Source organism: Mytilus trossulus, chromosome 1 (genome assembly GCF_036588685.1).
Source record: "Mytilus trossulus isolate FHL-02 chromosome 1, PNRI_Mtr1.1.1.hap1, whole genome shotgun sequence".
In the NCBI taxonomy this organism is placed as follows: Eukaryota; Metazoa; Mollusca; class Bivalvia; order Mytilida; family Mytilidae; genus Mytilus; species Mytilus trossulus.
Genome location: NC_086373.1, coordinates 21,732,669 through 21,750,349, shown reverse-complemented (window position 1 = coordinate 21,750,349; position 17,681 = coordinate 21,732,669). Strand labels below are relative to the sequence as shown.

The following is a 17,681-nucleotide window of genomic DNA, read 5'->3' as shown; positions in this document are numbered from 1 at the left end:
TTTTTTTAATTGGTCACAAAATTAAGACACATTCATTCTGAATTCAACAATACATAACTCCACTCTGATGGTACATGCATTTCGTTTTATAAAATTTCAATTCAATCATTCCGGTAACAACAAGCAATCTGAGGGAAAGAGGCAAACATTCAAATCACTTCCATGCACGATATTTCAAACCTCAGGAGTTGTAATAGCTGCTTCAGTCGTAACATTTTCTGTCTTCTCTACAAGATCAATTATTTCCCGTACTTCCTCAACCTCTGTAGCACATGGTTCTGGTAAATCTTTTGGTACAGATGCAGTAGTTTTTTCTTCATTCATACCGACAGGTTCTAAATTCTGCATATTTTGATCCTGCATTTCCATGAGGTCAGCTATCGGTGCTTTGGCGTTGTCGTCGTGAGTAGAGTGTGTTGAATGGGACGAGGTAGTACTATGTCGTTTAGTCTTGTCTTCATGCTGCAGGATGAATTTTAAGCTACTGACTAAAAGTTATCACTAATATTTATACGTATGGCTATCGACTATAAACAATGAAATCAGTTATAACAGAATAAAATCTCTATTGATGATGATCTAATGTATATTAGCCCTAATGCATGATCAGTACTTCATGCTTTGAGAAACTAACTAGAAATATCTTTTTAAAGCATGTGTTTTTTTACATAATTCAAAATAAAGGATAGGACCTACCCATTCAAATAAGACTTCAATAAACCATTCAAAAATGCCATAAAAATCAAAATCTACCACAGAAAAGCATTACTACAGCAGAAAATGAAAACAAAAGTTGGTTAAAACTATTTCATGACAAGAGTGCACACACTGAAATGTCTCGCCTTCTTTACTAATCATTGATATTATGTGGATAGTCCTAAGTATATTTGCTTGATTACAACTGCCACATAAACTTAACATTAACCAATATAGCTAAACAAAGACCAATAACTCATGAAAATGAGGTCAAGGTCAGATGAACCATGCCAGGCAGACATGTTCAGCTAACAATGCTTCCATACAACAAATATAGTTGACCTATTACTTAAAGTTTAAGAAAAACAGACCAAAACACAAAAACTAACACTGTGCAATGAACCGTGAAATTGAGGTCATGGTCAAATAAAACCAGCGGGACTTACATATAAATCATAAAATATTTCCATACACCAAATATAGTTGACCTTTGGGATATTATATTAGATAAAAAGACCGAAACTCAAAAACTTAACTATGACCACTAAACCATGAAAATTAGGTCAAGGTCACATGACATCAGCACGCTAGACATGTACACCTTACAATCATTCCATACAACAAATATAGTAAACCTATCGCATAAAGTATGAGAAAAACTGACCAAAACACAAAAACTTAACTATAACCACTGAACCATGAAAATGAGGTCAAGGTCAGATGACACCTGCCAGTTGGACATGTACCCCTTACAGTCCTTCCATACACCGAATATACTAGCCATATTGCTTATAGTATCTAAGATATGGACTTGACCACCAAAACTTAACCTTGTTCACTGATCCATGAATTAAGGTCGAGGTCAAGTGAAAACTGTCTGACGGGCATGAGGACCTTGCAAGGTAAGCACATACCAAATATATTTATCCTATTACTTATAATAAGAGAATATTCAACATTACAAAAATTCTGATTTTTTTTTTCAAGTGGTCACTGAACTATGAAATGAGGTCAAGGACATTGGACATGTGACTGACAGAAACTTCGTAATATGAGGCATCTATATACAAAGTATGAAGCATCTAGGTCTTCCACCTTCTAAAATATAAAGCTTTTAAGAAGTTAGCTAACACCGCCGCCAGATCAATATCCCTATGTCGAGCTTTCTGCAACAAAAGTTGCAGGCTCGACAATAAAAACCCTATGAAATAAGACTTCACCCTTTACAAAGAAAAATAATTTATTAATGATTGTGTAATCATAATACCTCCTTAAAATGCACTGTGACATGCAACATAACAAAATGAAATAAATTCAATGGGAAAAGTCTTCTAATATGAAATCCAAAAGGCAGAAAAAAACACTGCCACAAAATAAACAAAATAAAAGCTAAGTATCCTGGTATCTGAACGGTCATGCTAGGAAGAAAATTATCAAATTTTAACAATTTCAAAACCCCAAAACAAAAAACAATTGCAAATTGACAGAAACAAAGTTACTGGCTGCATGCTTTGTAAGAATGAGCTCAAACCTTTGTTCCTTTCTTCTGCAACTCATCCATCCCTGGTAAAGCCCAACCGAGACCTTTCCCTTTCTGAAATAATATATTATATTTACATCCTAATGTATGAATATGTTTACTTAATATCTTCACGTATTATTACTTTCCAATTAATAACATCTACTTTGAATCAAGACTTTCCTTGGAGACATATCTCATTATAAGTATCTTAACTTTCTTCTAAGATTTTTACAAATTAAACTCATTTCAATACTGACAATTTAAAACAATGATGAAAAAATCAAATAATAAACAATGTCTATTTTATAAATATATAATTCTATAGAAATAGATAATTCTATAGAAATGGGTACACATTTTATATGTTGAACAGAACTACCATGCTGTTCATATATAACATATTACACAGTATGGTATAAGCAACATAGAATAGTCTGAATGTAGGAAAAATGGACTCAAGACTAGGGTACTAATTGTTATACTATATGTTAAGACATATAATTTTAGAGGAATGAAATAAAGCAATCAGGCAAAAAGTATGGACATGAGAAAGTGGAGGGGTATTGTCAGAAAAGTGAAAGAAAAAAGTGTATGGAAATGATAATAAAAAGAAATAGTGCTGTCACGAAAAAGAAACAAATCAACAATGAACTTGACAAGAAAGTATTAGTGAAACAATAAGTACATTGTGGTGAGCTCATGAGCAATATTAAGTACAATGTAAAACCCTAATAAAGGTTTATTATACAACTAATTATTAGTAATGATTGACAAGTTTTAGTATGACATTTGTCATGCTTGTGATAGAGCACCTGTTTGGGACTGACTTTCACCTCTTCTACTGGTTTCACTTCCTATATAATTATACACAAATACATAATAAACTGTAGTTCTTAGATAAATAAATAAATGCAGAAAACAGAGACAAAAAATTACTTTACAATTAATTAACATTATGTGAACAAAAAAATGTTAAATCAATTCTTTCCTTTTCCGAAGAAGTACTATTTCAAAACAAAATTCAATTATTGTCAATGAACATTTTTTCACAATATTTTTTTTTTTTCAAGAATTGAAATATAAGAACCTCCTCCTGAACTTTTTCCTCTATTACTTCCTCAGGGGGTTTCTCCTCAACTTTCTCTTCTTCATCAGAACTGAGTTCACCAGACGCTCCAAAACAACCTGTAGATTTATGCTTTTTCTTATTTTTTGGTGTTTTCTTTTCCTTTTCCTTTTTACTTTGTTTTTCTTTTTTCTCTTTTTTTGGCTTTTTCTGTTTTTTATTTGTTTCTACAACTGGTTCTTCTGGTTTTGGTGTTTCCTCTTCAGCTGGTTCATCTTTCAGATTTATTTCCTCCATTTTTTCGTCTTCCTTCTGTTTTGCCATGACCATAGCTATAGCTGTTGGAACACGCTCCTCTACAACCTTCTCCACAGACCCTACAGTCGGCTCTTTTTCTGATTCTGGCTTTTCAACATTTCCATCTGTTACCTCTTCTATGCCTTGTTCTACAACTACCTCAGACTTTTTATTTTTCTTAGATTTTTTCTCCTCCTTTTCCTTCTTTTTCTTTTCCTTTTCTGCTTCCTTTTCCTTCTTCTTCCTCTCTTTCTCTTCTAGCTTTTCCCTTTTTACCCTCTCCTTTTCTTCCTGTATTTCCCTTTTCTTTCTTTCTTTTTCTTCAGCAAGTTCCTTCTTTTTCCTTTCTTTCTCTTCTTTTTTCAATCGCATGCTCTCCTTTTTATCCAGCTTAGGAGCAACATGTTCATTCCCAGCTTCCTCATTAACTACCTGCTTTATAACTTCTGGTGTTTCATCATGTTCTTTCACCTTTTCACTGACACTATCACCAGAGCTGTCATCAATGTATTTCATCTTTTTAACATTTTCTTCTAATGTATTTTCAGATTTGACAACTTTAACCTCAATAACACTCTCCTCTTTCTTTACGTCTGATTCAACAGGTGCATTTACCTCCTTTGGTTCTTCTATTTCAGGTTTTTCTTTTCTTTCCTCTGATACAATATTTCCACTATCGTTTTTAATATCTGTGACAACAACAGTTTCTATGACTTGTCTAACTTCCCCTAATTCATCTTGTAATCCCATTCTGCTCTTTTTGTCTGCGGCTTCTATTTCTTTTTTGTATTTCTCAAATTCTTCAGGCTTCAGTTCTCTGCGGGTATGTGTTAAAACCTCTTTTTGAATGGTTTCAGTCGTTCTCTCAGAACGGTGTGATATAACTTGATTACCATCAGGCGATACACACTTTTGTTCAGAAACTACAACATCAAAATCTCTTTTTTCGTCCACCTTTCTCTCACAATTATCCTTTTTATCATCAACCAATGTCTCCTGATTATTTAGTGTTTCACCCTGAACATCATTTGATACATACAAATCTTTCTGAACTTCAGGTTGGATGTCCTGCTTGACTTCTGATACAGTGTCTGTTTCAGTAACTTTTATACTGTCCACTATATCTTTCTCCTCTGTAGTCACAATTTCTATTTCATTCTCAGTTTGTTTTTCTTCCACTGATATTAGAGGACTCTCAATTACTTTAATTTCTGTTTTTACTTCAACTTGAGTTTGTGTTACTGGAATAGTTTCTGTTTCATTACAATTAACAACTTCAACTCTACTTTCACTTTGTTCCTCTTCTACAATGGTTTCTACTTTCACTTTGGGTGGTGTTTCTTCCATAGGAGATTCTACATGATAAGAGCCACATACCTCCTCATCATCACTACTATCACTACTCAAACTGCCCGTCTCTGATCCTACATGATTACTGATCACTGAGAGACCCACTGATTCTGTTTTATGTACTTCGGTAGTAAATACTTCATCTTCAATAGCCTCAATCAAAGGACCATTACAGCTTTCTATTTTAACTTTCTCCTCTTTGTTAATTGTCTTATCCTCTATTACAGTCTCCTCTTTAACAATAATCCTCTCAACAGTTTTAATTTCCTCAGACTTAGACAAATCTGATAAGTTTTCTTCCACTTCTTTATTCTCCATTATTTTCTCAACGTCTTTTGTTTCTTTTTCAGCTGTTATTTCCTCAGTAACTACTTTCACTTCCTCAATATCATTATTACTGTTTCTTCCTACACAATGACCATCCACTTCCTCTATAACCTTTTCAGGAGCATCTTTGTTTGTGATAGTTTCTACAATTTTTTCTTGAACTTTGACTTCTGGTATGTCTGTTTTCGTTTCTTCTTTAGCGACCACGGTTATCACTACCTCTCGGACTGTTTCAGAAGCTTCATTAACAGCAGGTTGGACAGTATTGCTGATTTGTGTTTCTTCCACTACATTGGTTTCCTTGACAATTGTCTCTTTCTAAAGAAAAAGATAGATATAATTAGCCATACAGCTAATATTATTTTTTCTGTTATCTAGTTGAAACTCATGCCTTGAGTATTATTTCCATGCCATGCTCAATTACAAGTATGCAAATTTTCAAAAGTCTTTGATAGATTTTCCATTTCATAAATCTAATAACATATTGCTATTAATTTAGACTGTGCTTTGGACTAACTTTGATATCCATGCTGGATGGTAAGATAATTTCATGCTGCTTGGCAGCCAGTAGATTTATGTTCTTGCTTTAAGTGTCCATGCATACTTTTACCTTTGTAACTCCAGGGTGCTTGGTTCATAACTGTTCCAAGCTTGTCATGCTTACTCTCAAATCTATAATTAGTTGTGAACTTCTCCACATAAAATCTACGATAAAATATACAAAGTCATTGTCATATAACTTCCTTTTAAAAGTACTTGGTGATGTATCAGGAAACACGTTATCTTGTCACCATTGTTGTACTTTGTCAAAGGAAGTAAGAACATGCCAAAAACTGTAAGTAGTAAAACATGCTTATTTCTATAATTAAAATCTATAATATAAAAAAATAACAAAATGCTCATAACAATTATTTCTATTTTGAAATGTATTTTCTACTCAAGAAGAAAACCTATAAGACTTATACACCCAGCTCCCTGCTTTACACACTTTATATACAAGCTAGTCAAGTAGGGGAAGTCAAAATAGATAATACTTTAAAATCTTAATATACTCGTACATAACATAATTCAAATGTACCGGGAAGTCGTCAATATTGTCTGAAACAATTAAACAAACGTAAAAGTTTCAGAACATCTTTGTAGAAGCAAAGGCATACCCAAAAGCTAATTTCCCCAACAATAAAAGCAACATGGCATCAACTATTCTACAATGCAAAATGTAATAACTATATTGAAAAGGGAGTTTCATATATATCTATATATTGCTAAAAGCTATATTCTATGAAAAAATATTTTAGAAATTAAAATTATATATTTATGAATATAAAAAATACATGTAAAAATTGTATAAATAAAATGGTTTTAAGCATATAGCACATACATATGCATTGCCCTAATATAATTTTGAAGCAAGCAGGTGTGTTTTTTAACCTGATATGCTGAATCAGGGCTGGTTGGACTTCCTGGAGCAGAATCAATGTCAGTTTCCTTCCCCTTTCCTTTCTTGCAATCCTTGTCCTTTGGAGACCTGAGTCGTCCAAAGAAACCAGACTTCTTGTCTTTAGATTTGTCAGACTCTTTTCTTTTAGATTTGTCACCCTTCTTTTTATCGTCATCAAATTTATCTGACTTTCTATGACCATCATCTCTACTCAATTTATGGTCATCATCTCTATCTAATTTATTATCATTCTCTCTTTTCCTTCTTTCAGCATCATCACCATCATCTATGTCAGTTTCAGGGGAGGCAACTGACCTTTGTTTTTCTGATACCAGCGGGGGAGCAATTCTAATTCCAGGCCCAGTACCCATATTGTTATAAGAATCATCAATTGTTGTCTCAGCCTTTGGCTGTTGTTCTAAATCCTGTTTTGAAAATGATTCTTGAAATTACAAAATCAGCTTTAAAGAAAAATATATTGCTTTTTATGTATTTTTTTTACTTATTGAAAAAAGTGATTTAAAAACTTAAAAACATTGAGAAAAAAAATGATTTGAATAATTATGATAAAAACTAAAAATTGATGTTTTCAAAACTGCAAAGAAACTTAAAATTGAAATAATAAATGATTTCATCAAACAAAAAAGAAAGAAATTACTGGACTATTATGCTTGATATAATATGGGAATAAATGAATTTTAACCTTTCTTGAATCAGCTCCATCTGGTGGTGCTAATGCAGTTATCTTCCCCTGGTATAACATAAATACATGTTAATATGATGCACAAACAACATTTTGTTAAAGACACACTACATGCTTCAATACCATTGTAACTACACTTGAGCCTTGTCTTAAAATTACATTACACAAGAAATGATAATTGATGCATTATAAATATATCATTTTTTTTATGACAATATGATATTCAATACAACATGATATATGATCAGACTTCATATTTGATATAGCTATGCCGATATATTCTCATTGTAGAATATCTGACACTAGTTTAATAAATGTAATCTCCAGCTCTGGAATAATTTTATTTCAGATCTTACTAGCCAGTATATATTTAATCTATGCCTTTCCAATTTATCAGACAGAAACTAATACTGCTTTCACAAAGACAGGCTGTTTTTGATCATGCAACTAGCCTAAAAATACAGATGTGTTCCTTAAAGTCTCTTTACAGTCTTTATTACTGTAATTTGTACTTTTGTCTGTTTTAGAATATTTATTAAAACCGTTCAAAAAAAAATATTAATAGAAATTCTCAACTTCAAAAACTTTCCCTAAAATAGAAATAAATCCATTGGTGAAGATGTTTTAAAATAGATTGCTATCTTACCATGTACAATTGCCAAAATAAATCTCTCAAAAGAGTTTTAAATGTTTAAAAATAAACAAGCCAAAATAAGAATTTAAAGAGCTTTACAAATTTCACGTTTGGAGTCAATCTTGTTTATAATACTTACAGAATCAAGACCAGCTGATCCAGGGTAATGTTCACCATTCAAACCTAATGTTGCTGATTCATCACCCTGAAACAAATCACCAGTATTAGTATCCTTGGAAATTGTAAATTTATAATAATATGCATATTTTGATAGTTTGTTGTTACGTTATACTGCTGTTCCAGGTTAGGGGAGTGTTTGTTTATCATTTTGAACATAAATCAGGCTGCTAATTTTCACATTTGAATTGTTTTACATTCATCCTCTTCCAGAGTTCTATAGTTTGCTATGCAGTATGGGTTTTGCTCATCGTAGAATACTTTTGAGGGACAGGTGCTAACTTCTATATCATTTAGTCTCTGCTTGAGATGTGTCTAATTGGCAATCATACCATATCTTCTATAGTCCATAAGGAATATATATTTAAGAAAATAGTTTAGCTGATCAAACCGTACCATTTTATCTGTTCTGTCTTCAGCACCTTTTCCTTGTTTTCTTTCTTTTTCTAATCGTTTTCTTTCCTTCTCCTCTTCCTTTTTTCTTCTCTTTTCTTCTTCCTTTTCCCTCTTTTCTCTTTCTTTATCTTCTTTTGACTTTTTGCCTCTGTTTTGAGCTTCTAATGTGGCTGCATCACCAGCACCTGGTGACCAATCTTGTGTTGCATCCTAAAATACACAAATTACATATAATGTATTCACACTACGCATTAGTCCATTGAAGACCAGCTCTTATTAAACTGTTTCTTTGATAGATGGAAAAGTAAAAACCCATAAAAAATACTGTAAACCTATTTATTTTCTGAAACTTTTCATTTTCTTGTTTTACTTATACAAGAGAAAGACACAAGGATCAAAGTTTTCAAATATTCAGGACAATTTAAATTTGCATTATTTTTCAACCAGCAAATAAACACTTTTGATAAGTTTTGTGCATCTTATTATTGCTGTACTTGCATTGGTCAACAAAATCAGGTCAATACTTTATCCCCTTAAGGATGTCTGCTGGTCATGTTTTTGAATTCTTGTCATATTTTCGATTTTCTCAGGTTTTATCCATCCAAATGTATTAAAAAAAAATTTACACGGCACCCCACTTTTGTCTTCATAAATCTGTTAAATAGATCATTTCAGATTTAGTGATCCGGCGGCATGAAATCCTTGTTATTTTTTCTTGGTTTAAAGGGTAAAAAACAATTCCAATGTTAACAAATAGTAAAGTCTGAAGAAAACCCTTTTCCCGCCATTTTCTAAATGTCTCGTATTTTGAAAACTACACACGAGACTAATGATTTTATTACTTTATTTTGTTTAAATATCAAAGTTGTTTTCATTTTAAGCAACCACATGAAATCCTTGTTATTTTAAATTAGAGCAGCAGACATCCTTAATATAATCTTTTTAGATTCTTCTACTATCAAATGAAATCATTTAATTTAATATGTTTAAAAACCATTTAAAGAACCTGAAAATCTTCAAACTTAAACAGTTGCAGAATCTTAATTTCTATGATTATGTGTTTTAGCAATAGTTACTTCCCTTGGATAGAAGTGAGATTGCCAATTTTACAACTTTCTATCAAAGTCTAAAGTACAAGAATAACTATATGTCCCACATACCATGAAGTGTTGAGATTATCGCGGGAACATAACGTTCCAACTATTGTACGTTTATTGTCGACGTCGTATTGTCAGTGACGTCGCCTTGGGCGGAAATACGAACTTCTATATAAAATGTAATGGCTGAATAGTTGTTGTTATCGTTGCCTGAACTATCATCTATATGAAGTAAGCTTTTAGTTAAAAGTCCAGGGGTGAAAAATGAGAAACAATTTAAAAGTGAAAACAAATGGCCTATGTATTTTAAAACAATCATCTAAAATCAATTTTGTTGTTACAAGATTTTTTCTTAGTGAATATAATATTTCTTTAAGAAATGATTTTGCTATGCTATGTGTCTGTATATTGTTTGTTAATAAATTTGAGCCATAAAAAGAATGATTCACTGTATAAAGTAACCAAATCTCTCAATTACATAAATCAATCCCACTCCTAATCTGGTGCAAATAAACAGTGAAAGTAGTATTCCACATAATAAACCTAATATATAATGTAACTGACCTCATGACCTGGAGTTCTGTCTGTTCTGTCCTCTGACATATTGCCCAGAGAGTTAGGTTTGTCTGCTGAGGATTCTAGTGTATTGTAACCATCAGTAAAGTATGGAGGAGGTCCACTCTCTGTTGATGGTGTGGTCACACCTTTCTGATCTGTTCTATCTTTCTCGTCTGGGTAACCATGGTTATAACCTGAAGATAATAACAATTTAATCATGAATAAAGACAACAGACCACAAGAGATATCAATTTCTTATACTTGCCCTGTGACTAGATGAGCTTAACAATTTCTTACAGTGAAAGAAATATGCACAACTTAACACAAAGATTTATGAATCACAAACAACTAAATATAAAAAAAATATAATTCCAATTCGTCAAGAAGAGACATAACTTTCCTAGTCAAGCAGTCTGTCTACAAAAACATGATGCTATTGTAACTAACCTTCTGTATTGTTTGTTTGTGGCATTGAGCTGTATTTGAAGTGTGTTCTGTCGAATTTTGGTTTGTTTTCAATCTTTTCCACTTCATCTCGGACTTGTTTTTGTGTTCTACCAGAATATCTAAACTTTGAGTTAAATCTAGGAAATGTTGAACTTTTAGGTGGATCTGATTGATGTAATCTGAAAAACAAATTTCATAATCAATATCTATCAGTAACAAAGGATCCTTGAATTACATAATTAGAAATACAAAGAACTTCTAATTTACAAAAATGTCACTTCATAGGAAGCTTTTTGAGATATTATAATGAAAATAAAATCTGATTAAAATGAGATCTGTCATCTGTTAGGATTTTTAGTACAAGGAGACTGTAACCATATGTGCAGAAATATATTTTTCAGATAGTGCCTTTCCTTATTCATGTCAGTTAAGTAACTTTGCTACACGCAATAAATGCATGTTCAGAAATCATTAGAAGACATTCAGGTACAAAGAAAAAGTTCTCTGACATGATATGGTTACTATTTTTTAAGATGATGATTATTTCATTTTAGACCAATTTTTTGAAAAATGCTTTGATACACCCCCATAAAATTACTTTTAATATTCTTTATGGTAAACAATTTTCATATAAATGTAAATTCTCACCTAAAGAAAGCATGGTGTTCTACACAGGTTTTCCATAATCTTTTAGCCATTTTATGATTTTCTAATTTAAAACCAATCGTCTCACCATCTTTTTCATTCTGAAACAACATACAGATTATATTGACTTTTCTAAGGGAACCTCTAAAATTTTACAAAAAAAAACAAGATTCATAAGACTGATTGCTGCAGTTTACTCTAGTGGCAAATGTTCCATTCAAATAAAAGATCCAAGCAGTTTGGAGGCATGATTCTGAAATTTGAAAAACTTTTCAAGAATCTTTTCTAACTAGAAGATTTGAATTTTTTTAACTTTTAACTTTTCAACATATAACAATCAGCAGTATATATTTATAGATTTTATGTAGTATCAAAATTCAAATTATGCAAAAACAACAACTGAAGCACGTCTGGGTGCGGAAATTTCTAGCTGCATTGAAGACCTGTAGGTGACCTTCTGCTGTTGTCTATTCTATGGTCAGGTTGCTGTCTCTTTGACACATTCCCCATTTCCATTCTCAAATTTAACTTCTAATAAATCTTTATGTTTATGTTCATGTTGGTCTTTCTCTAGTTTTAGATGTTGTGCTTTGCTTACTGTTTTTTTTTTTTTGACATGGCATTATCAATTTGTTTTTAACTTAAGAATTTTAATATCCCTTTTGAATCTTTCACCTTTTTCCCCCATAATCTCATATAAGATATATAATGCATTATCATACCTCTGTAGGTCTTTTCTTTACATAAAAGTTATTCCTTTTGTATGAAAGTTTTAAAATGGCGGGCCACACAAATCTGTTAATTCTTAATTTGTCTTTATATACTTGTATACCACTGGCACATACACCTAACATTAACTTTACTCCTGTTGAATCCTGAAAAAGAAAATATTTAATGTTAATCCAAATACACAAATATTTATAATCTAAGGTAAATATTTAATGATAAAATTGTTAAACATCCATTATAAGGCCATCAGATAGAGGAAACAGAAAATAGACAAATTTTCTACTTTTAAAGAGGTTTCAGTCGAGAACTTTTGAAAACCCCCAAATTAAACTTGATCTGTGTTTGGTGGTAATAAGCATTAGGTGCACATTTCATAAGTTTGCCATAGAAAACTCCAAAACATTTAATTTCAGAATTTTGGTTGTGGCAAAATTAGGAAATGCCTATTTACCATTTTTTATCATTTAAAAAGGGACATAACTCAAGAACAATGTAACTGAAGCCACTCAAAATTGAAAAATAATTTGGTTGTAATAAGCATTGAATATTAAGTTTCAAGACCTTAAACTAAAATAGTGAAGCGAAACCAATTTCAAAACAATATAACTGTCTTTTATTGACAATTTTATTGAATGTCTCAAAAGTTATGTATTTTATTTTATAAATGAAAACTTACTCTAGCTTGATGTAAATCAACACCATACATAGCTAATTTTTTGGCATTTTCTAAATATTGCAATTCTGCTTCTTCTGGTGTTAAACCTCTGAAAAACAAAGAAGAAATTTACATTATTTGGTAACTACAATATTCTGAATTCATCACATTTGTCAAATTTAACTCCCATTTTTCTAGAAATACATACAAGAGGAGATTGAGAAATTTTAACCTTTTATTTAATGAAATTTATAAGTTTTTTTATTCTGAATTCAGAAATTATTTATCTCTTCTTATCGTGAAGTTAATTATCATATTTATTGTAAATTCTTGAACAATTTTGAATGCTGAATCAATGACTAAAGATATAGGTTGTGGTCACTCTAAAAATGTGTGAGTCTTCTGTCATCTCCAAATAATATTTGCTGAAGTGTCAGAGTTTATGTTTAATTAGGAAAAAAACCAAAATTTCTCGTTTAGAATATCAAATTAGTATGTACACAATATAAAGTTCTGTATAAGAATTGACCAAGCTTAAGACGAATCCTTTACAAGGATTTGCAGTTAAATGTAAAGTGCGACGCTGACAAAATCAAAGCAAGATAAGAGAAGTTATTTCTGAGTGTTGCTTAAGCTGTGGGACAACACATTAGAAACTATTTATTATCGGTAGTAGTATTCTATTGCATATTATTTCAACCAGCATTCTTGACTTTTACAAACCAAATTACAAAATTTACAAAACTAACCATTTTTAATTGAAGTTTATTTGCACTGGCTTCTAACCCACTCTTTCTTCAGTCATCACAGTATAGATACATTTTTTAGTCTTCTATAACACATATCAACCTATCCATTCAAAAAACTTTTTTTTTTTTACAAAATATTGACCAACATACTTGTGTTTTGTGTAATTCACACTATTGACCTGCTTACTTATGTGTTTTGTGTTATTCACACTATTGACCTACTTACTTATGTGTTTTGTGTTATTCAAACTATTGACCTACTTACTTATGTGTTTCATGTTATTCACACTATTGACCTACTTACTTGTGTGTTTTGTGTAATTCACACTATTGACCTACTTACTTGTGTGTTTTGTGTTATTCACACTATTGACCTACTTACTTATGTTTTGCGTAATTCACACTATTGACCTACTTACTTGTGTGTTTTGTGTTATTCACACTATTGACCTACTTATGTGTTTTGTGTAATTCACACTATTGACCTACTTACTTGTGTGTTTTGAGTAATTCACAGTATTGACCTACTTACTTGTGTGTTTTGTGTAATTCACATTATTGACTTACTAACTTGTGTGTTTTGTGTACTTCACATTATTGACCTACTTACTTATGTGTTTTGTGACCTACTTACTTGTGTGTTTTGTGTAATTCGTATACTTTGGATCTCATTTCTGGTGATTTGTTTGGTGCATATTCTATTTTATCTAAATAACTATCTCCTGGGCCAAACTCGTACTCATCAATGTTGTCATAGTCACCAACTTCTGCCTGGACCATGTAAGAGCCAACAACAGCCAAGGTGGTAAAGGAACAGGGTAATCTAAAAAAGTATCAACACCAAACAAATAATGAATTCTAATGCAATTAGTTTGTAACGATAATTTTCATTGGACATTGATAAATATTTTGAGGGGTTAGATTCCACGTTTTACCAGTCCGTAACTAAGAAAGCCACCATTTTGAATTCTGGGATATGTAATTTCTCAAAAAATAAACAAGATATTCACATTTTGAGCCTCAAAATCTTCTTTTAGTCTATATTGAAACCATTGTGAAGCGTACGAAAAGTAAAAATATGTTTAGTATTCATGTTGGACATCCAGAGTAAACACATGACGTCACATTGTTTAGATGCTTAAGACAATGCAACAGTTTCACAGACTTTTTCATTTATGTCATTTTTAAGCCAAAATATTTATCAAATGACATTTGTTTTAATATGTGGCATTAGAATGGAGATAACTGTATTGTATTTTAAGCTTGGCCTTCGTAAAACTTAATTTTACTGTCGCAAATATCCGTTTTAAACAAAATATTTGCGACAGTAAAATCTACGTTTTACGAAGGCCAAGCTTAAAATACAATACAGTTATCTCCTAATTCTAATTATCCCAAAGCAAATTAATGCCTAGAAAATACAGTCTTAACGATAAACTTTTAAATCCACAAGTTCAAGCTCATTTTACAATTTTTTTAGTTGGATCCTGCCAGCTTCTAGTTAAGAATTTCACAAGACCGTAAAGAATTTTACAAGCCAGGCCTGTCAGAGGTTTGAGTGAAGACTGCTAGTTTGTGGAATGGAATCATCACTACAATTTTTACCATTTTTTTTTGGCTCAGAAATGTTTTGCCTGGCAAATTTCTGTGTGTTGGTTTTCTTTTTGAATTGTATCAGTTTATTTATGAAGGCTACATGGTGACCTATTGCTGCATACATCCACATGATTTGTATTTTGGTGGACAGTCGTCTCATTGGCAGTTATTCCAAATCTACTTATTGTTATATAGTATGCTAAAATGTTGATAAGCAGTTAATAACTAATTTGGTGTCTTTTCAATCTCAAAAATATAAAATTAGCCCTAAAATTGGTTTTATACAAAAAGATGTTTAAATGTGGTCTTTCAAAACGTATGATGTTGAACTAGAAACAAAACATTCTTAAAACTACCTGACTCGCCTATTGTAACACTTGATATTGTTTTTCTCAATATTCTATTTATTTCTTTTCAATGTTCATTGAATTCTTTTTATGTTTGATGCAAATTTGTGTACCCATCTATATATTGGCTATAAAGCATACTATATTGGGAGATGGTTAAAACTACTTACTTTCCATTAAAGATGTCAAATCTGACTTGTAAACAAAGTTGAAATCTGAAATGTTATAAAAAAAATATTATGGAATGTCAAAAATGATAGTAAATGTAATAAAACATAAAAAATATTTCTGATTTTTCCTTACTTATGATGTAAGACTAGTAAATAAACTTTATAAAATTGTTAAATCCAAATTGCACCTTAAACATTTAACAAATTTTATAACATGTTTGCATTAAAAAAATATGTATGACTTATGCAATCCCTTAATGTGTGAATATGCCTCTAGTGATATTCTCTCATACATAATATATCAAATGTACTTTTGAGTTTTGTGTAGGTGTTTGAAGTAAAACATATGTAGTCATGTGTAAATCTAATATTCAGCTGTAGTGTGAAATTATGCACAACCCAATAACATTTAAATTTTTCAATTTTGTATCATTATAATTACACTAGTTTTCTTTACCTAGGCTTTTTGTGTGTATATGTGATCAGATTCATTTTAACAATATAATGATTCTATTAGCGGCTATATAATTGGATTGAAATGAGATGCACTTGTGAGATGAATCATAAACTTATATTACATAATATTTCTATAGTAAGCTGCTCTTAAAACTGAAATAAAGCAACTGCATGTTAATTCACTTTTCATGTATGCTTCTCTGGCAGATGGTAAAGTTTCTTTTTAATGCTGATGTAGATTATCTCACCTAGAAAGGTCCTCTAACATTGCCAGGGGTTCTGGGGGATAAAACTTTACTGAAAAGTCAAAGACACTGGTACCGCCTGAAAAAAGTGCTATAATATTAGTACTTTACAACAATTTTCTTTGAAGCTATTAATAATATATTATGAAGAGTCCACTTTAAATATGAAAAAATGCTGAGGAGAAAAAGACAAGTAAGGACTAGGAGGAGGGTCGTATAATCTGTTTTAAGAACAAGGAAGTAATATTTAAGTTATACAGGAAGTCATAGAAAAAATCAGTCTTCAAAACTAAGTATAAATCACTTAGTTCAAGTAATTTTTAAGTTGAAACAAACATAAAGAAGACCCATCCAGACGATACCTTTTAAGTAGCAAACAAATTTAAAACTAAGCTAGTCAAACTACGTAGTAACTTGCTCACTGTTTTTTTTTATTTTCTATATTTTACTTGAAAAACCTTAGTAAATTTATTGAGGAATGATTAATTTCACTGAGAAGTTTTCTCTTTTTTATTACAAATGTATCAAATTTCTGAATAATTTCTCCTCCTGATATTTGTGTCTTGTGTACTATTATTTGTCTGTTTGTATTTTTCTTTTTTAGCCATGGCCTTTTCAGTTTGTTTTCAATCTATAAGTTTGAATGTCCATCTAGTATCTTTCGCCATTCTTTTATATATTTTCTGTCATATGTCATATTCGTACAAACTATTTTACATAGTGATACTCTATCCCTTGTTTCATTACCAGTTTATCTACCATACTATATTATTTGTTTTGATACTACAATTAACATATCGTTAACCTTATTTTACACATGTATTTTTATGGAGAACACCTGAGACAAAGAAGGAATGATGTCTATTTTATGTACTGTATACAAGACAAAGTAGGTCTGATGTAAACTTTATGTAGTATATTACAGTAAGATGATACCAATACAACCAAAGGGAAATGTTTCCATGTGTTGAACATGATAACAATATAGCATGACCATGTCTGCCTTAGTATGTATATGTAGAATATAATTGGCAAATGCTAATAGGGAATACCATTGTGTGACCTTCTGATGAACAGTCAATATTATTTCTTAAAATCAATACCAATTATCGTAGATTTCATTTGGGCTTGTTAAACTTTTTCTGGAATTCCAATGACATTGCAGCAGTCAATCAAATTCAACTGACACAGCATGTACATGTTTATAGGTGAAATAAATTGTCATACTTCCATCAAACTCAACATGCTCAACACCTAATTTTAATTGATAGATTTTTTTGTGTTATGGTCATTTATATTCAACAAGGTGTTTTATTTCATCAATACTAATAAAACAAACTGTTTACTCAATTAATACTTCAAATAAAACAGGAACTGA

At 31.1% G+C, this 17,681-nt stretch overlaps 1 protein-coding gene and 1 long non-coding RNA gene across 13 annotated transcripts in view; one reads left to right on the top strand and one right to left on the bottom strand.

Moving 5' to 3' along the window:
* The window catches only part of LOC134718752 (band 4.1-like protein 2), a 68,339-nt gene that overhangs the window by 9,491 nt on the left and 41,167 nt on the right, over positions 1-17,681 (bottom strand). For 6 of the 11 annotated variants that reach the window (XM_063581439.1, XM_063581458.1, XM_063581508.1 and 3 more), the window contains 16 exons: positions 16,307-16,382; positions 15,603-15,647; positions 14,124-14,312; positions 12,762-12,849; positions 12,079-12,231; positions 11,360-11,457; positions 10,712-10,890; positions 10,271-10,458; positions 8,610-8,819; positions 8,176-8,241; positions 7,403-7,450; positions 6,690-7,124; positions 3,306-5,576; positions 3,031-3,072; positions 2,228-2,290; positions 181-462 (listed from right to left, as the gene is read on the bottom strand). In XM_063581439.1, coding sequence (XP_063437509.1) covers positions 181-462; positions 2,228-2,290; positions 3,031-3,072; positions 3,306-5,576; positions 6,690-7,124; positions 7,403-7,450; positions 8,176-8,241; positions 8,610-8,819; positions 10,271-10,458; positions 10,712-10,890; positions 11,360-11,457; positions 12,079-12,231; positions 12,762-12,849; positions 14,124-14,312; positions 15,603-15,647; positions 16,307-16,382 — 4,433 coding nt within the window. Of the gene's footprint in view, positions 1-180; positions 463-2,227; positions 2,291-3,030; positions 3,073-3,305; positions 5,577-6,689; positions 7,125-7,402; positions 7,451-8,175; positions 8,242-8,609; positions 8,820-10,270; positions 10,459-10,711; positions 10,891-11,359; positions 11,458-12,078; positions 12,232-12,761; positions 12,850-13,793; positions 13,830-14,123; positions 14,313-15,602; positions 15,648-16,306; positions 16,383-17,681 lie in introns of those variants that run through there. The other 5 variants (XM_063581467.1, XM_063581448.1, XM_063581476.1 and 2 more) reach the window with 5 other exon arrangements.
* The window catches only part of LOC134718802 (uncharacterized), a 42,809-nt gene continuing 30,974 nt past the window's right edge, over positions 5,847-17,681 (top strand). Inside the window, exon 1 of one of the 2 annotated variants that reach the window (XR_010107446.1) lies at positions 5,847-6,093. This is a non-coding gene — a long non-coding RNA (uncharacterized LOC134718802). Of the gene's footprint in view, positions 6,094-17,105; positions 17,193-17,681 lie in introns of those variants that run through there. The other variant, XR_010107445.1, reaches the window with a different exon arrangement.